Source organism: Paramormyrops kingsleyae, chromosome 6 (assembly GCF_048594095.1).
Source record: "Paramormyrops kingsleyae isolate MSU_618 chromosome 6, PKINGS_0.4, whole genome shotgun sequence".
In the NCBI taxonomy this organism is placed as follows: Eukaryota; Metazoa; Chordata; class Actinopteri; order Osteoglossiformes; family Mormyridae; genus Paramormyrops; species Paramormyrops kingsleyae.
The window spans coordinates 22830243-22849217 of NC_132802.1; the positions used below are offsets into that span (position 1 = coordinate 22830243).

General features: G+C 42.2%; 1 protein-coding gene across 1 annotated transcript; it reads right to left on the reverse strand.

Annotated features, from left to right (window-relative positions):
- Window positions 1-2104: 2104 nt before the first annotated feature.
- On the reverse strand, window positions 2105-16151 carry LOC111842268 (synaptoporin-like). The gene is made up of 5 exons (XM_023808684.2): window positions 15932-16151; window positions 11965-12089; window positions 6011-6209; window positions 4450-4641; window positions 2105-3530 (listed from the first exon to the last, which is right to left on the reverse strand). Exons 1-5 carry the CDS (start codon window positions 15953-15955, stop codon window positions 3252-3254), a joined length of 819 nt encoding a protein of 272 aa, XP_023664452.1. The 5' UTR covers window positions 15956-16151; the 3' UTR covers window positions 2105-3251.
- Between the last annotated feature and the right edge of the window lie 2824 nt (window positions 16152-18975).

Genomic DNA, 18975 nt, shown 5'->3' on the forward strand with positions numbered 1-18975 from the left:
GCCCCCAGTAAAAATGCATGTAAACACGGGGGGAGCATGCAGACCGGGGGCCAAACCCTGGACCTTCTTGCTGTGAGGCAGCAGCAGTAACTGCTGCATCACCTCTGGTTTTAATCAAGGCTGTCAAAAAGAATCCTACTTCCTCTGGATAATCTTGGTCATGGAAGTTCATTAGTTGTAAAGTGTATTTCACAGTCTGATTACTCTTTAGATCTGGGAGTATAGGGCAGTTCCTTGGGAATTCGCCACTGCATTCTTTTTTTCTACAACCTGCGGTGTTTTGTTTTTGTGGTTGCGGAGGATACATGGACAATAAGGTTTAAGATTAAAGACAGCATCTCAGTGTAATAATCAGGAGTCCTTCATAGACACAACAGCACAATTCAATTCAAATGAGATGAGCACCCACCCCATCCCACCTCACCCCACCCCCGAAGCCAGCCATGGAAACAAAGAGCAGCGAGTCTCATTTTCTCTCACCAAGAGGCTGCCGAAGTCACGCCGAGACCCTCGCAGGAGCACAGGAAAGAGCAGCACATCACATCTACCCCCATTGCCATGGTAACAGGACTGCCAGTTGGAGGAGAAGGTAGGCCTGAGTGCTCAGAGCATACAGGAGCTCGGTGGGATGTCAGGTTGGACCGAACCTTGTAGCAGCTTGCCGGCCAATCAGTTTGGAGTGCAAAGGCAGAGAGGGATGGAGCCTGCCAGCATCTAGCCAGGCTGGCTGCACGCACCGGATGCTGCTGGATGGATTAAGATTGGATTAGCTCCCCTTATGTCCCACACTAACATGCCTGTGTAGACATGACTTTATGATGTCTCCGATCGCTGTCTGACAGTTGCTGAAAATAAATAAATAAAGAACATTAATTATGTCATTTAGAGTCCAGAGTTTCATGGATACCATAATGGTCAGTTATGCACAGCTGTGACTCACTCTTCTCACTTTAATCTGTGTTCACCCTGTGTGGTGAGCCATGACAACTTAAACATATGGTACATTGATTTGAGGGACACTGGCATCAGAGTGAGGTGAGATTAAAAGGCTGGTCCAAAATCTAGAAAAGTTGCACTTTTTTGGAATGTTTTGGAATGTTCTTTTGTTTACAGTACAAATAGAACGTTTTCTGGTTATATTAATCCGAAACAGAGAGCACACAGAACATACACCATCTGAAAGGTGTAGTGGTTTTCGCTGGAACGTAACTGGAAAGTATGTTCCTCCATGGAATGCTTAATGGCATTCTAGAGGACTCCACAGGAACAGAGATTAATCAGTTCAAGTGTTCCTGAAGGAGTTCTTCCATCAAAAGTACCCCCTACTAGCTTCTGTGTCAAGCAGTGCAATAGATTCATTTGTGGTTTTTAATTCTAATAGGACATGTCAAACTGCATTTTACATCATTAATATTTAGGGGCAGACACAAGAAGCTGTGTGAAAATAACTTCTTATACTTAAAAAAGTGAAGTTATTATTCATATTGGCTGAGACAGCCATCTGAACTACAAAGGCAATAATTGCACCCTACAGAGTTCAAATCTTCCATCCCAACTTTCCAGTTCGGGTGACTTAGTAATGAATGGCAATTCAAAATGGCTATAAATGTTTATATAGCACAAACAGGATGAACTATTGAAAACTAAAGTTGAGTTAATTCAAAGATGTTAAAAATCAAAATATTGCATTTGTGTACAGATTTGGACAAAAAGAGTTGCAGTGTCTCGCTGATCTTTGTGTAGTTCATACGTCCACTCAGCACAGCAAAATCATAAGGGCTATTTAATTTGCGGAGGCTCCAGCAAACAGATCGGCGATGGCACTGAATACAGAAACTCGCACTGGTACCGTATATGCCAGTTACCCCTGACATCTCTGTGCATTCAACCAAGGATCTTTATAGAAGCAGCATGATTGACCTAATATTCACAACTTCTGTTGTTAGGAAGCTCATACACTGGAGTATCAGATGCAAAGCAGTTGCTATCACTGAATTTTTAAAGATCTGGGTAAATTTCATCTTTAAACCAGGATTTTTGAGACGATTTGCACTGTCAGGTTGGGATTTTGAGTTCTCAACCATGTAAACAGATCATTCTACGCTGAAGGTTTGTGCAAGTTTATTCACATTCTGTTAACCATTTTAACAATATTGCTCACACGTTATGATTAGTAACACTTTACAGAAAGCATAGGAATCCAGACTTTCTCACATTAAAATGCAACAGCAGTGGTAGAAGACAAAGAGTATGAGAATAGTATTCATCATGAATTTCTTTTTAACACTTATATCAATACTGTTCCCGTGGTAATTACACCCACCACAAATTTAAAGGCAGAAGACAAAATAAAATCAGCAGTATGTAAACCTTTTTCTTTTTTATGTGATGTACATTGTAGCATTAGTAATAATCCACAGTTATTATTTTTAATATTGTTTATGCATATTATTATAAATGTATAAGTAGAAAGAAAACACACTTGAAAGCTTCTGTCAGAGATAGTAAGTTTTAAACATGTAGAAATGTTCAGATGTGAAAAAAATAAACTAATTAAACAGAATATCCAAGACCTTCACTAAGTCATTTTCATAGAACTCCCAGGGTCATACTTCAAAATTGGTACCATAAGCATATATCTCATATGTAGGCAGAATCACTATCTTATCAAAACATGACCCCACGAATGAAGCCCATATGGTATGAGAAGTGGAAAGCAGTATTATTAGATTCATTATTTCACAATAATGCCATTTGATATGTAAAAAAAACTATAATTTGCTCAGACAGGCATTGACCACACTCATGCATAATCCACAGTCAGATCTTTAATAAATATACAAATTACCAAGGTATCCTTGACAAGAGCAAAAATCTATTGGGAAAATGAATAAACAAACAAACGAACAAGTACAGAATAGCAGAACAGAAATCACTTGTAAATACTTGTAAATCACACACAATAAAATATTGAATACATTAACGGTGAAGGAAAACAGAAACCTTGCATTGTACATTACTGAAAACAGTGAACCTTAGTGCCCCAGCTTTGCAGCCTGACTATGTGTCCTTCTGGTACACACCCCTGTCTTTGCCCTGGAGGTCAGGCACGCTCCACCCTCTCTATGTTCCTTTTCCACATCAGCACCAGTAATGCATTGTGGTCCACTGTAATCCTGTCACCACTCAACAACCTCTGATCACCTATCTGCCTGCAAGTGTGGCCACTAAATACAATTATGGCTAAGCGGTCAAATCTGATTGGTGAAGGTGATGGGCCCAGTGTGGTTGTATTCGCCCATCTGGGTATAGCTTGCATGGTGTCCCAGGTCCACCAGTTGGGAGCTGAAATTTCCACCGGAGTGGTCAACGCTGGCCTGTGACTCGAAGGGCTTCTGCTGGAAGCTGCTGGCACGCTTTTCTGAGGTGCTCCTCGCGGGGTATCTCGGGTTCGACTGGTGCCAGCCTGTTTCTTTGTAGGCAAACCAGATGTTGCCGGCCCACAAAAAAAAATTGAGGAAGCCGAAGACCTGGAGGGAGAATGAAGAGCCAACAAAGAAAATTGGAGCAAGAAAACAACAGAAAAACATATCTATTGATCAGTGAATATGGTGATAATTGATTCATAATTTGAAAACTAAATATAATATCAACATAATACACACACACACACAGATTTGTAATTATATCTTTGTGGGGAGTCTCCAGTCATTTCTATGGGGAAAACTCTCATCCAAAAATGACGACAACCCCTACCCAGCAATAACCATAACCAGAAGTAACCAAACTCAATATGACAGTTTTGGCATTTTTAGTTTTTCGATTACATTAACAGATCTTTTTTCGGACCTGAAAAATGGTCTCCACAACGTCAAAACAACAGGTTTTAATTGCATTGTACGCAATGTAATATAAACATAATCCACACAAAAAACTGCCAAAATTGTGGAAACACTTCCAATTTTTAGAGATTACAAAATTTTATTCAACCATTGCTCCAGTTAATCATCCAATATATATTTGTAAACATTCTTTGATTGTTTATAAACATTGCTATGAATATGTATGCAGTAATTTTTAAAGCGTAATGCCAGATATGCTACGTGTTTCCACAATGTTGGCCACACACACACAGACATATACACACACACACACACACACACACACACAGTCCAACTGTTCAGTTGAAAATACAGTAATAAATGAAATACTCTTGGTTCTTTGGGCAACATTTTACCACAAACTATGGGTTACACGGAAGTGTAATATTAGATATTACTTGTATAAATTTGTGTGGAACCTGAATACACTGCTAAGGACTGCGCTGGGAAGTTAAAATAAAAAGCATAGCAACAATATTTTGCATGATTTTATGCAAACTCATTCCATGCTGCAACTAGATGCAGGAATGTAACTGTAAACATTCTCAGCGGTGGTTCTGTGACTCACCACAGAGGTGTTGAGGCCAGACCAGACGGGCCCATGCACAGAGGCACACTTGTTAGCTGGCACTTTGCAAGCTGAGACAAGCAACAGGATCTGGTTGGCATCCGTTGCCAGCTTGACATCAGACAGACCCTTGGCCCAGGCACAGGAGCTGACCAGCCACGCGAAGGAGAAGACCACAGTCACCATGAAATCCTGGTTTGTAGTGGGGGGTGTGAGAGAATATTTTACTCAGTGGACCAGCAAAAGCTTCTGAGAATAGACTAGGTTGGCATCATGTCTGGGGAAGTGAAGAGGTCTCTCCAAATCACCATGCAATTCAGTTTTAGTGAATTAAAATTCCTTGTACAAACCCCTATCAAAGAAGTGGACACATTTGGCTTCTGGGTAATCTGCATTGTCAGAATTGCGTGCCATGGCCCCTGTGTATTTATACAGCATAGACCTTGATCTAGTCTAATTCATACTTCTGAGCATAACAGCTGTGGCTGGAATCCAGGATGGATTTACCTTTGTTCCAAGAATCAGCAAAAATCCAGCTGCTCTGACTGTTTGTAGAATAAGTAGCAGATGAAACGATAAACAGTGAATCATCCTGGATCAAGGTCTGCGCTACGATCACGCACACTCTGATGGAACAGAAAGCTGTACGTCTGACGTCAGGAGACCCAGGACATAGATTATCATACGTGTTTATTACAACACCCCCCCCCCCCCTTTTGAAAACCAAAGTATAGATGCGCCTCGCTTTACAGTGGTTCGACTTATGATATTTTGACTTTACAACTCTATGGTGATGCACATTCAGTAGCCAGTTTTGAACTGTGATCTCTTTCTGTGCTAATGACAGGCTGTACAAAATTCCCGTCTGATGCTGGGCAATGGCAGCATCCAGGCTTCCTGTCTCTGCAGCAATCGCAGGTATAGATATTTAATACAGCGTTTAACAACGTATTGTACTGTTTTTTTTCTGTATTTAAGCCAATAAACTTATACTACTTTATTTTTTGATTACTGATATTTAGTCAGTTACAGTAATATTTTTGCTTATTCAGTGACTCAGCAGGTATTTATTTACTTGTCATATTCATGTTCAACTTACGATATTTTCCAGTTACGATGGGTTCATCAGAACGTAACAACATCATAATAAATGTTTCAACTTCAAGTGAAATAACCATTTTCCTGTTATTATTTTAGATGATACAGGACTTTTTCTGGGAAGAGGTGTTTTGTTTTATTGCAGAAAAATTGATTACAGTCATTAATCTTTTTTCATACTTCAGAAATATTACCAACCGATTTGCCTTATCCATAATTACATTACATTAGTTCCAGAAAGGAAAAGATATTAAAATTCTCTTTGCTAGCAGTCAATAAATTTTGCCTTTTATTTTTTTGGGCAGGGAGGAATGACTGTGACTCCGCAGATACTAAATTCTGACTCCCTAACCCCCTACACAAACCTTTGGCAGCATTCTTATTAATACAAATATGTGTCCTGGAAAAGAGAGAAGCTGGAATAACAAGAGCAAAGGTCCAAATTACTATGCATGTGACCTACAAGTGAGGGTCCCCTGTTGTTCTCCCGATACTTGTTCTGATAGAAGATGTAGACCACGGTAGCCAGCAAGGAGTACAAGAAGGCGAAGACGGCGGTGGTGACGAAGAACTCGGCGGAGGCGGAGTAGTTGCCGGTCAGGTGGAGTCGCTCGCGCCGCTTCCCGTCACACATGGGGGTGTCAAAGTAAACCTGGTCTAACCTGTGGCCCAAAAGGACAAAAGCTTAAAGCAAAACTGACCCACCAGCCAAAACATACAGGCATGCAGATGAGACCACAAAAACACCTGCACTCATCACCCCATCCGTCCGTCTTCCTGCTTGTCCCTCTGCCTGCCCTCTGCATTCTTACAGAGGAACGCTTGCTTTTCCCAGTTACCCCTGTCTTCTACCTTTTATTCATTCAATTCACGGTGACTATGTTGATTAAGGGGGCAGCAAGTGGCTTAGTGTGCTAATCCTCTGTGCCCCTGATCAGATGGTTGCAGATTCCAGTCTCGCCTCAGTAGATCTGCGGGCCCTTGAGTGAGGCCCTTAACCCCCCATTTCCTGGGTGCTGCTATGGATGGCTGCCCTTTGCAGTCAGCTTGCTCTCACCTACAGAGCACAAGTTGGGGGAGGCATGAAGAGAATTTCTCCATGGGGATCAACAGAGCATCAATCATCAAGGTTAAATCCAAGGAAAGACATGTTATAGCTCCCAGACATTTCCTGATACTGCACACAGTCCAGTGTGAATGGAAATAAGCAGGTAAACATGAAGGAACTCCGAATGACTAAAAGCACTGAGTGGGGGGGGGGGGGGTCTGGAGCCTATCCCAGAGGTAATGGACACAAGGGAGGGAGCAACCCAGGATGGGCCACCAACCCAGGATGGGCCACCAACCCAGGATGGGCCACCAACCCAGGATGGGCCACCAACCCAGGATGGGCCACCAACCCAGGATGGGCTACCAACCCAGGATGGGGCACCAACTCATCACAGGGCACACTCACACAGACCTACAGGAATTTCATCAACTTTGATTGACCTCAGCATGTTTTTGGACTATGACAGGGGACTGGAGGACCTGGAGGAGACCCCTTGACCACACAGGGAGGACATGCAACACACATGAAGACATGGTGGAGACTGAAACCCGGGGCCCAGAGGTGTGAGGCAACAGCACTAACCACTGCACCACTGCGTCACTCCTCTGAGAGTGCACTTATTTTTAGTTGCTTGGTTAAATGGATAATCTGTGAATATCTTTTTTTGAGTTGTGGCCAGTGTTGGGCATTTCAGGTCCAGAAGCTACAAATCCAGACCATGATTTTGTTTCTACGCAGCAGCTGAGTACTCTGTGACAGTGACTCCTTATGCTGAACTGGTTGGTAAAAACAGAATCCTGGTCTGGTTTTGTAGCTTCTGAACCTGAAATGCCCAACACTGGTTGTGGTTTCTTACCACCAGGGTTGTGAATTTAATCCCTGCTACCAGTACTGTGTGTGTGGAGTTTGCGTATGTCTCAAAGTTGTCATGCATACAGGTTTTCTCCCCTGATCCAAAGATTTAACTGGCTTATCTGGCCTGAAGCTTCCAAAACGCCCGTAGTATGTGTTTATGCATGGGCGAATGTGCACTGCGATCCCTGGCATCCCATCTGAGGTATACCTTGCCTTCTATCCTGTCTTTCTGGGGATAGACTTCAGGCTCATTGAGAACCTATTCTGGGTCGACAGTTATGAAAAATGGGGTACAGATTTCTGTTTAATCTCATATCCAGTTGTTTCCTATGAAATCCTTCAGCTTCACAAATTACGGAGACGCAAGATGTAAGAGGTTTCAATGGAGGCGTTTTTTTTTTGCTCAGAGAGACTCAAGTGCTGTCCTAATCTTGTAACGATTAACTCAGCTGGGCTTCCAGGACTCTGATGTCTATCACAATTTACCTCTGCTGTGTCTCGCACTTTCTGGTTGCATTCAATTTGCAGTAATGTTGGTAAATGCAATCTTCATTTCAAAGTGCCTGGGTGGGATGATTGCTGACAGTTGAGCAGATGGCCAGGTAAAGACAGTAAAATCATGTACACAAATGTCATGCACAGTACATTAGGCGTTATGCAGCCTGAAAAGAGAGAAGCTGGCAGTAATTAGGCGTGCAGGTAAATGTAGCAAGATATCTTCATTTTATGAGTCACTCATTTAATCAAAATATTGTATGTTTTGCTGTTGAAACACTACAGTAAATAGTTCTCTCCTGTTAGCCTACATATGAAACGTGGCATGACTTGTAGTTTAATTAAGTCATACGATGGAAATGATGGAAAAGACAGCGCAAAGATGCATTTAAAAAGTTGCCTGATAATATTTGGAAAGTCAAGTCTAGTCAAAGTTTATCTATCAAATGCACAACAGTATGGCAGACATCAGTAGATGCAGGTAATGAAATGAACTGGAGTTTATAGCACCCAGTATGATAATGAGAGTATTGAAGTTTCCTCACATAATCACTTCCATGGATCAGGGACCACACATAATGATGTGAAGTGTAGCTTATGCTACAGAGATGGTAGAAGGCTCCCAATCATCTGAAAAAATAGATGATTTACTGGCAGGAGCCGTACTGGAATCTCTGTGAAGAAGGAGGAGGGTAAACAGCATTGAGAGGGGCGTTGACTGCTTGATGTGGGCGAAAGTGGTGGTAGATTGGCAGCGGGTTGGCAGAGGAGGTGGCTAAGGCTGCGGGGACTTTAACGGGGCGTGAGCGCTTCTGTCAAACAGGAGCCGCACAACATAATATACTGTGTAAAACTGGAGGAACGGTAAGGATCTCTGTATGGTGGCATTTTTCAGAAAGATTTTCAGTAAGAACACTGGTTTGAATTGAAATTCTATGTAGACATAGATGAAGAGCAAGGAATCCCACAAATTTTAAAAACAGGTGAAAATGAATGAAGAATGATGTGGATTGTTTAATCAGCACGGACTAAACATAGAATGGTGTAGGACTGATTTGCTGTTCTGTCCTCTACAGGCTGCTTTCAGGGCTCCTGATGAGTTCATAACACAGACAAATGACAACACGACTGTCAGGATGATGTCATATGTCAGGACTCTAACAGGAAAATGCAGTCTCACTTCCTGCGCATGTAGTGTCAACCTCAAATACATTGACCTTACATAAACAATGATTTTTCCTTTAAACTAACTCAACTCTTCTGGTCCATATCAGACTTTTGGAAGCTTGCTTTACTGAATGTAAAACTGCTATTCTGTGCCAGAAATGAACATGTTAATGATGACCGTAGGGTGGAATAGTGTCTCTTTCATTAATAGTGTTGCCTCCCACATCTGGGGCTTGGGTCTTGAATCCTGCCCCCATTCTATGCATGTGGCCATGTTTTCTCTGAATCATGCTGGCTTCCTCCTGCAGTCCAAAGAAACTAGTCCAATTACATGCAGTGAGGCTGACTGGCATCTCTAAATTGCCCGTAGAGTCTGGTTGTGTTTATTCCGTAGGTTGGCGTTCCATCCAAGGTGTACTCCACGCTTGTGCCCTATGGTGCCTGGGACAGACTGCAGAGCACCCCATGACCCTGACCAGGATGAATGCTTAGAAGATGGATGGATGAGAGCAGTCAATACCTCCCCATGTGTAGGTTGGCGTTCCATCCAAGGTGTACTCCACGCTTCTGCCCTATGGTGCCTGGGACAGACTGCAGAGCACCCCATGACCCTGACCAGGATGAATGCTTAGAAGATGGATGGATGAGAGCAGTCAATACCTCCCCATGTGTAAGGGTGGAGGACCCAGAGGAACCACGCAGGACTCAGAGAATGTAGATAAAGCTGAATCTCTTTGCTTAATTTCACTAGCAGAACCAAAAAAGAACATCCTCCATTATCCAGGCGGAAAATGGCTGTAAGAGAGGCTTTAGCCAGTGTGAGTAATGCCAAAACTGATAAACATAATGGCAATACCCTGATCACCATGAGCTCCTCATCTGAGCTACTTTGCGGGGGGGGGGGGGGGGGGTGAGAACAGTACAGTCAATGTTACAAATACGGCACATTTACGCATCTCACAGTTTGTCACTAACAGAAAGTGTACCTCACAACATTACCAGCTATAGCCACAGGGCTCAGGTTATTAAAATCACTTTTTCTGAGGCCACACAGTGGGGAGGTTGATGAGAAGCAATGTGCACTAGACCCCAGGTTTAATGTCATGCCCAGTGAGGACCTCTCAGACCACACACGCAGAGCCTCTGTAATGAAGGACCCTCTGCTGTAGTGTGTGGGTACGGGGGGGGGGGGCGATGAGACTGTGTTTTATCACTGCTCTCTGTGCTTCAGGCAGAGATTGCAGGCAGCTTCTGAGGTTCTTCAGAGAAAACAAAAGCCTCATCTGAAAGCCTTGATGGCAACATTGTTGACCTTGAGAAGATCACATGCTCCCTTTGGCGGATTATTTTCTGTCAAGCATGAGTGTTAACTACCCACAAGAGTGCTGCTCCAGAAAGCAGGAGACTACCACTACAAATAACGGCTGTCCAGTCCTAGCTGGGGAAAGCTCCTTAATTCATGACTGATAATAAATTAACAATAAAAAAGAAGTGGTGTAACAATCCAAGGCTCTTTAAAGGATGAATCTGGTATTGATGGCAAATTATGGCTTTGTTAAGAGAGGACATAGAGGGCCATAGAGGGACATAGAGGGACATAGAAGGTAATAGAGGGCCATAGAGGGACATAGAGGGACATAGAAGGTAATAGAGGGCCATAGAGGGACATAGAAGGTAATAGAGGGCCATAGAGGGCCATAGAGGGACATAGACGGCCATAGAGGGACATAGAGGGACATAGAGGGCCATAGACGGACATAGAGGGACATAGACGGCCATAGAGGGACATATAGGGACATAGAGGGACATAGATGGCCATAGAGGGACATATAGGGACATAGAGGGACATAGAGGGACATATAGGGACATAGAGGGACATAGACGGCCATAGAGGGCCACAGAGGGCCATAGAGGGACATAGACGGCCATAGAGGGACATAGAGGGCCATAGACGGACATAGAGGGCCATAGAGGGACATAGACGGCCATAGAGGGACATATAGGGACATAGAGGGACATAGACGGCCATAGAGGGACATATAGGGACATAGTGGGACATAGAGGGCCATAGAGGGACATATAGGGGCATAGAGGGACATAGACGGCCATAGAGGGACATATAGGGACATAGAGGGACATAGAGGGCCATAGAGGGCCACAGAGGGACATAGCTTCTTAGGGCAAACTGCCTGATCTAAGAAAGGTCAAAAGTCGTAATATCCATGAAATATCAATTTATGTTGCAAGGTAAAGCACTGCATTTACTTTGTGACTGCTTTGCATTTTATCGATTACTTGTTGTAGTGTTTAGATCAGAGCTTTTCAAATCACGGTCCTCAAGGTCCGACCACGGATGATTCTCCAGCCTTCCTTTACCCATGAGGCAAGTGTGAAGCCTCTGGCTAATCAGAATCAGTAATCATTAAACTAAATACTGGGAGAACTGAAAACACAGCAGATTTGGAGAGCCATGGTTTAGATGCTATAGTGTTTTTGGTTTCTTCTGCAAGCAGCAGTTGTTTATTAATTTTTAATCCAGCCTTTATCCTTGTGAACACAGATGACCAGAATAACCCGCTTAATGTCCATTACACCTCTTCTGACAGCATATGGCACGTCTTTCAGAATACATTAATGGTTCTCACTGAATGCAGTGTCAAGTCTTTAATAAAATCAGACCTCACCTAAAAGCCAGTGGCAAATGGAAGTTTAGACAGAAATACCTTCTTAGGCATAACACAATGATGAATCACCGTATCTTATTTCAGGCTTTTTGAAATCCTGAAATAAATAATTTGTTTGAAGACAGACCTGGACCAGAGAATGGTTCTAGTTTTGGGGACTGTCACCTGAATGGATAGGTGAAGTTGACGGTGATGTGGCGGTCGCTCTCTGTCCTGTTGATGCAGTCCACGCTAACCCGCAGCTGGCCTGTATATCCGCCGCATGTTGCAAAAGCAAAAATGGCAAAAAGCTGGGGGGGGGAGAAAGAAAAGAGCAGGAAAGTTTTCATTCTAATTCATTCATTTATTCATTTACTCCAAACCCTTCAGTGTCAAATTTCCTTTGAGATGATAGGTTGCCAGGAACCAAATATCACTTCTGCAATATGGATTGCTAGTTTGAACTGGGGAATGAAAATGACACACTTGTTTATCTCTGCCCACAAGTTCAATCGGACTAAAATGCACCTCCCAAAAAGATCACTTCGTCGGCATATATCAGCATCTCCCATTCGGGCGACACACACTCGTTATGGAGATGGTTGTCGTATGATGGTTAGAGCTTATTCCAGAAAGTCAGTCCTCCGTACCTCCCCAGGAATTGCATGTGTGGAAAAATCCCATTTCTGCAAAAGCTCCCCTGGTCAGTGTGGAAACCGTTAGCATGGAAAGCACAGAAACGGCAATGCGAGGACCTTGGGGTGTTTCAGCAGGGCACGAGGATTCTGGTCTGGTAATATATCTGTCTGTTGAATTTCTCCTTAGCCTTACCTGTGACCACTTGGCCCAATATACACAATTACTGTAACCTGAAAAAGAGACTATTGCTCACCCCAGTAAGTCTCTTATTTATAATAAGCTAGTTCTACTTTGATAAAATCAGGATAACTTATCGAAAATCCTCTGTATTTGTGGAAGTATGCTAAAATCCTATTTACCTTCAGAGAAAGTTTAATTCATAGGGCCAAACAAGAAGAAATAATTAACATGTGTTAAAAGCTATACACGCATGTTTTTATAACCACGAATGTAAAAATAGATGTACACGCCATATGGTCTGCTTCTATTTATCTGAGAAGTTTGTAGCTCCCAGTTAAAATGTTTTCTCAGTCTGCTCTATGTGGGTAAACAGGTACATTCCGCTAATTGCCACATCCCCCACTGGTTTATTTCTGGCTGTGATATTGGTGACAGAATGAGGCTGGTCAATTTCAATTAAGACACGTCTCTCCCATGTTAACAGGTAATCAGTACTGATTTCTGTACAGCACAGCGGAAAGGAGGGAGTATTCCCTCTGCTATTCAGACAACTGCGCTAACATGATGTTTGAAGCATGTTTGATGAATGAATACAGGGTTAACAGAATATCCTCATTACCAGCAAGGCTGACCCAATAGAGGCTTCAACTAGAAATGAAATGGCTTGACTTCAAAACTGTCTAATAATAGTTCCCAGCCCACAGTGTTCAAAGGCCAGCAGCCACTGGCCACTCCAGGCGCCAGGGCCAGTGTAACAGGTTAATATTCACAGGACTGACATTGGCAGGCAGGAGTTATCATAACTCAGTCTGACGCTCACGGAACATGTTTGCATTCATCTTTTATTTCTTCATTTCACACAGGAAGTTCTGCTTATAAAACATGAGGGATGGAGAGATGGATTGACGGAAATCCCATGAGAAAAAAACAATTTATGCATTACAGGAAAGATGTGGGAGGGGGTAGGGCAGCAGCTTGGGGGGTTTCTGTCAGGTTTAATAGGTGTCAAGTTTCCAATAATTTAATTTATGAAACTGGAATATGCGAAGTGTTGCAGGTCATGTTATGCATGACTGTAATCACAATATGACACTGTAAAAGCTACCTTCTAGATGACTGGGCTGTTGGTTGCTTCAGATCATCCCTAATCTTCTCTGTTGCTTCTCATTTACTAATTAATGTTCTGAAGGAACCAGTAGCGTGCTTTAAAAAGCTATAACATCATCTTAGGCAAGCTTCATGTTTTTGCTGGGATTCTTCTTGTACTTCTGTCCCTAATAATGCTTTCCATAAATTGTCAGTTCTTCCGAGGAGTATTGCTGTTAGTGGGATGTTCATTAAGATTTCCAGATTTCACAGCGTAGGTTTATGCTCAAAGTGGATTAGGGAGGGTTTGCAAGCTCCTTGCAACACAATCGCAGTTGTTTTTTGTTTTTTTTCAATTTACATTTATAAACTGTATTTAAAATTTCGTATCATTTCACAATAATTTGTGTGCTATTTCATTATGCAGGAATACATTATTAATCTCAGATCAGTGTAACTCTAGTACATAGCCTATTATTCCAAAGTTTGAGGATAAGGATATTTAAGCCAATAACTGGGTTATTTCATTTTTATCTCCATGGCTTCAGTCTCAGTCAGACTGGTACATTTCTTTAATATTTAATCTAGCTGGCTAGACTGTTTACAAAAACCTGGTGAGAGTGTAGCTGAATATGGGTTACTCATGATTTCTTACAGAGTCATACAACTTGTATGTATTTAATAAATTGAATTTTAAAAGTAATTATATTAGAGATGAACAAAATTATAAAAATATTATAGCATTATTGCATTATTAAAAATAATGCAATTAGCCCCTGGAACTCTGTCTGGTGCATTGTGCACTACACTGCAACCCCCCCGCCCCCCCCCAAGTCAGTTTAGCATAAACAACTGGGAGATGGATGTACAGGCAATAACTACCTAGAAGTATATAGAACAGGGTAACTGTTCTCACATATATTGACATGCATCAAATCACAACAAAATGAATTAACTCTACGTAACGCTACTATATAAAGCCCCCCTACACCAATATGTTCACAGGAACAATGACATTTTAGTTTCTCAAAAAACTCTAACAAGTACCATCCTTAGTTTCAACTTTTAAGTTTCATCCTTTCCGTTTTAATGAAATATGGTTGATGTGCTTCCTAACCCTTTCACTGCCCCAAACCCTGATTGGATGCAGAGAGCTGAAATATAAGGCGTAAATACACACAAATACTGCTGACTGATGCTGTATCGATTCAAACATTGTAATTGCCATTATGAAATAAACATTATGCCAGAGAAGACTGACTTTATGCAGGTTTCGATAAACGTGTCTTTGAGTGTAACTGCGACACGGCACGCATTCTCATTTGCATGCCTCATTTGAGATTTGGTGCTGTTCTGCTTTCTCTATAAACTTTAAATTAAATTTAAAAAATGGAAATAGCAAGACATGAAAGTAATGCTAAAACACACATCTCAGTGTAAAACAAAAAAAAAAAAAGCTACAGGAACACAATGTGACACTTTCAAGACTTGATGGCACTCAAGAAAGGAGAAACTCTCCACTTTCTCCCTTGATGGACGCACGCAAGGAGGTTAACGACCAAAATTTTGCACTGCCAAGCTAAACTGTCAAGCGAATTAATAATTCAGACCGAAGCTGAGTGCAAAGTGAGAGACAGTGGTGGGGGGGCAGAAGGCAGAGTAGGGGAGCTTAACCTGTTGAAACAGCAGAGACTTACTGCACAAAAGATGGAGATGGGTGACACAGTGGTAAATAATGAATCTCACAGCTGTTATCTGTGTCACCCTTTATAAAGACACCTCCAGTGCTTCTGGGTCTTCGACAGTAAACAGCTCTGGCATATAAATCTGTGGATCTCTTTATATCCCATTTCACATTATTAATAAATCAAGGGTTGGAGCAACTGCACAGAGTGGGGTGAGGGGGGGGGGACTTACATACAGCTCACAAATTCACATCAATATAACAGCTTCATACTACGCAGTTCACAATAATGACAGTACTCAATGAGACTAAACTGAGAACAATAACGGCCTTGGTAGACAGTGAGGAATAAATCAATAAAACTTGAATTTTAAGAATGACAAAGAAATGAATAAATAGTATGCCTCATTGCCTAGGTAAAATTACTGTGAAACAGCTTAAATTCTGTTCATAATTAATATTTTAATCTACATTCTCAAAGCAGAATGATTGTAAATGTGTCCCTGATCACCAGTGTGGCAATTTGGAAACTTGGAGAGAAATTAAAAGCCATCAACAACTTACCGGAGCAAATATCACCATACACATTTAAAAAAATGGAAGACAATCCAAACTCAGTCCAGAGTAGGAGTGAAGACTCCTTCTCATAATATAGTGGCTGTTGCTAATAAGATCTCTAATAAGATCAGTCTCTAAAAGATCCCTCCAGAATTGCTTCTGATTCCCTTTGAGTCGAGAGAAAGGCTGAGATTCAGTGCTCAGACAAAGTGAGAAGAAGCCCCTATCAGACATTCAGGCTTCTCCCTCCCACTCCCCCCCTGTCTCTCTCTCTCTCTCTCTCTCTCTCTCTCTCTCTCTGTCTGATACACACACACACCCACACACACAAACATCCACACACTTGACCAAAGCCGCCATAGGCGAATGTGGTGGACGTCGTTGAATGAGAGGCATGCTTTAGACATCATCGTTATGCCGCTAAAAGCGACGCACTGCCACTCAGAACCACTTACGCTGAGAATGTGGCAACAAAGAAAAACTAAGACAAAACACAGACTGTGATTCTTAAAATGCACGTAAATATCCAATAATTGCAGCAAAATACAGCCTAAACACATACATACATGCCATAATATAATGGAAAATTAATTTGCTCATTGCATTTTCTACAGGTAACCCACATGCTACTTAAACATGTGATGGTAAATAAAACTCTCAGTTAGTTAGTTAGTTAGTGTGTATTTCATTGCATGTGACTGTTTTTAGTTATTGCTGTATTTCTATTGGCTTGGATTTCCTGGGGGCTTTATTGTGCTGATAGTAGCCTCCCCCCCCCCCAATCCCTCAGGGACCTCAGAACAATCAAATAAAAGGTGATTGGAAAGTGATGGGATCCGCAGACAATGCAGAACCTCCGCATCCTCATTTTGGAGTATTGCCTAGCGTTGGTGTTTAAACTCATTCCTTCGTTATGAAGATCATTTAGAAGAGGAGGCTCTTTTCAACTGTGTGATAAAAGTCATTGTAATAAACAATGACAATGTTTCAATAGTCAAGGCTAGAGAAAATTCTAAGAATACAATATAAAAGCATGAGAACTTGCTGGATATGCACCTGAAGCAGATTGACTGAATTTTAAACTGGGAAGGATTTCTGTATCGCAAAACGTCTCAAATGTTCAAGTAATATTTTAAATATTTAAGATAAATTGATTAGCTGATCTTCACACTGATCCATTAAAATTCCCTTAGGTTTCACTCAAAAGTCTGAGAGAGCTGTTTCGTCACACTCTGAAGTGCTACAGGAGAACGGCCACTTTAAGGATGAATCTCCGTAAAGACAGTTTGGGGTATTTGCCTCCCAGTTATGAGGTTTACCCCACTCCGAGTCCTCACCTCATTTTCTTGTTCTCACACTGTAAGTCCTCATGCCAGCTGGTCCCTGACTGGTTTGTAGAGAGGGAGCTGGCTGGAATGTCTGTCTTTATAATTATAATATGCCACAGTGTGTTGGCTTGGAATTGGAGAATAACCATAGTAAATCTATTTCAGAAGCATTAATAAGTAGGAGGACGGAGTGCTGAAGGGATTATGTCACACTTTTTTTGCTACCCTCATGAGGAAAACCGCTTGCTTGCCCGTCACAGCACTTGCGTGGACATAGAAGTTCTTAAACTGGAAGAAAGACCAGCAAAAAGAATGGACAAATACAGAGAGGAATTAAGCAGTTGAAAGTGGAGCATTGAAATGCAGAATATAACAAGAAAAGGCAACTGCCTCCCTTACAGGAAGGAGTCGCCTAAAATCCATGGGATTTTCAAGTGAACTGAGCCTTAGTGTGAGGCGATGGTCACCCAGAACACCAAGAACACACACGCGGAACAAGGCGAGGTGCTTTTATTAAAACCAGCATGGCTGCCGGCCTGAGTGGCTCACACTGACGAGAGCGCGGACACCATACTGCCATGCTGCTTGGCATACATGACCTCGAAGCTTCCCTGTAGGTTTGTCACCCCCACCCCCAACAAAGTGTCAATCAGTCAGTCACATAGCAACAGTCGGAGCACAGCGTCTGTCTTCCCAGAGGCTCAGCAACGCAATGCTAACATCTCAGGACATATATCGTCCTGCCAGGAGGCACCAGATACAAAAATAGACCTTACATGGGCGGAGAGGACATGACTGAACATATGGGTTACTTTGTTCTCTGAGCAGAAGGCCATTCTAACCACCGGATCCTGATTCAGTGCGCATCGCTAACCTTTACTGTTCAGTACCACGGCAGCCAGGTCAGGAGGTGAGGAGCAGGGCAACGGAAGGTGCACTGAAGAGGTTCTGCGGGGCAGAATCTCAGGCGGCCAGGCTCGCATCGCAGCAAAATAAGGCAGCATTAAGCCGGATCCTCCTATACTGCAGCAGCAAGTTCCTTCCAAAAATGCAATACTGGTCAAGGAGTGCATTCTCCCAAAGGCTCCTTAAAACATAATCACTGCAATTAGCGGTGACATCTAATTAACATTCAGCTTCCTTTCACTATTAGCAACAGCTGGACAGCCAGCTTGCTGGAGCAGAAAAAAAAGTAGTCTAGAGTCGCTGAGCTTGATGGATGGATGGGGGTTGTTTAGATGACCATAAATACTCTTTCGGTTGCAGAATTCCCTTCCGCGTACACACGGCGCGGCACTAAAATTACAATACACGTGAGGGACTGGTAAAATATTCTGCCCAATTTCACAGACAGTCATGATGTTATATAATGTACTTCACTGGTTGCTGGTGCCTCTTGTGAGATATTTTTACTGATTGATTTCAGGGAGCAAAACAAACAGTCAGCAGCATTACTGTTCCTGCTGTGACTCGTAACACTACACCGCAGAACAGAATGTTTTACTTTAACACAAAAATGTGTTAGTAACTTGCATCCCCTCTGTTAAGTTGCCATGGTAATATTGGCACAAAAATTCTGAATGGGTTTAAGTTGGGTAACTAAAGTCATTCGTGTTAAACTGCTCATTGACTTTCTGGGCAGGATAATTGCTTTATTTGGAAATAGATATCATACTGTGCAAAACAATTATACAGAATTCATTCTGCATTCTAATAAAAGAG

What these genes read in the sequence shown, in the direction of transcription:
- LOC111842268 (XM_023808684.2), bottom strand. Translation starts at nt 15,955, where the DNA reads ATGTGTATGGTGATATTTGCTCCG. An exon ending in ACAACAGGGGACCCTCACTT is followed by an intron (nt 4,642 to 6,010) that starts GTAGGTCACATG and finishes ACTACAAACCAG; the next exon opens with GATTTCATGGTGACTGTGGT. An exon ending in CTGGCCTCAACACCTCTGTG is followed by an intron (nt 3,531 to 4,449) that starts GTGAGTCACAGA and finishes TTCTCCCTCCAG; the next exon opens with GTCTTCGGCTTCCTCAATTT.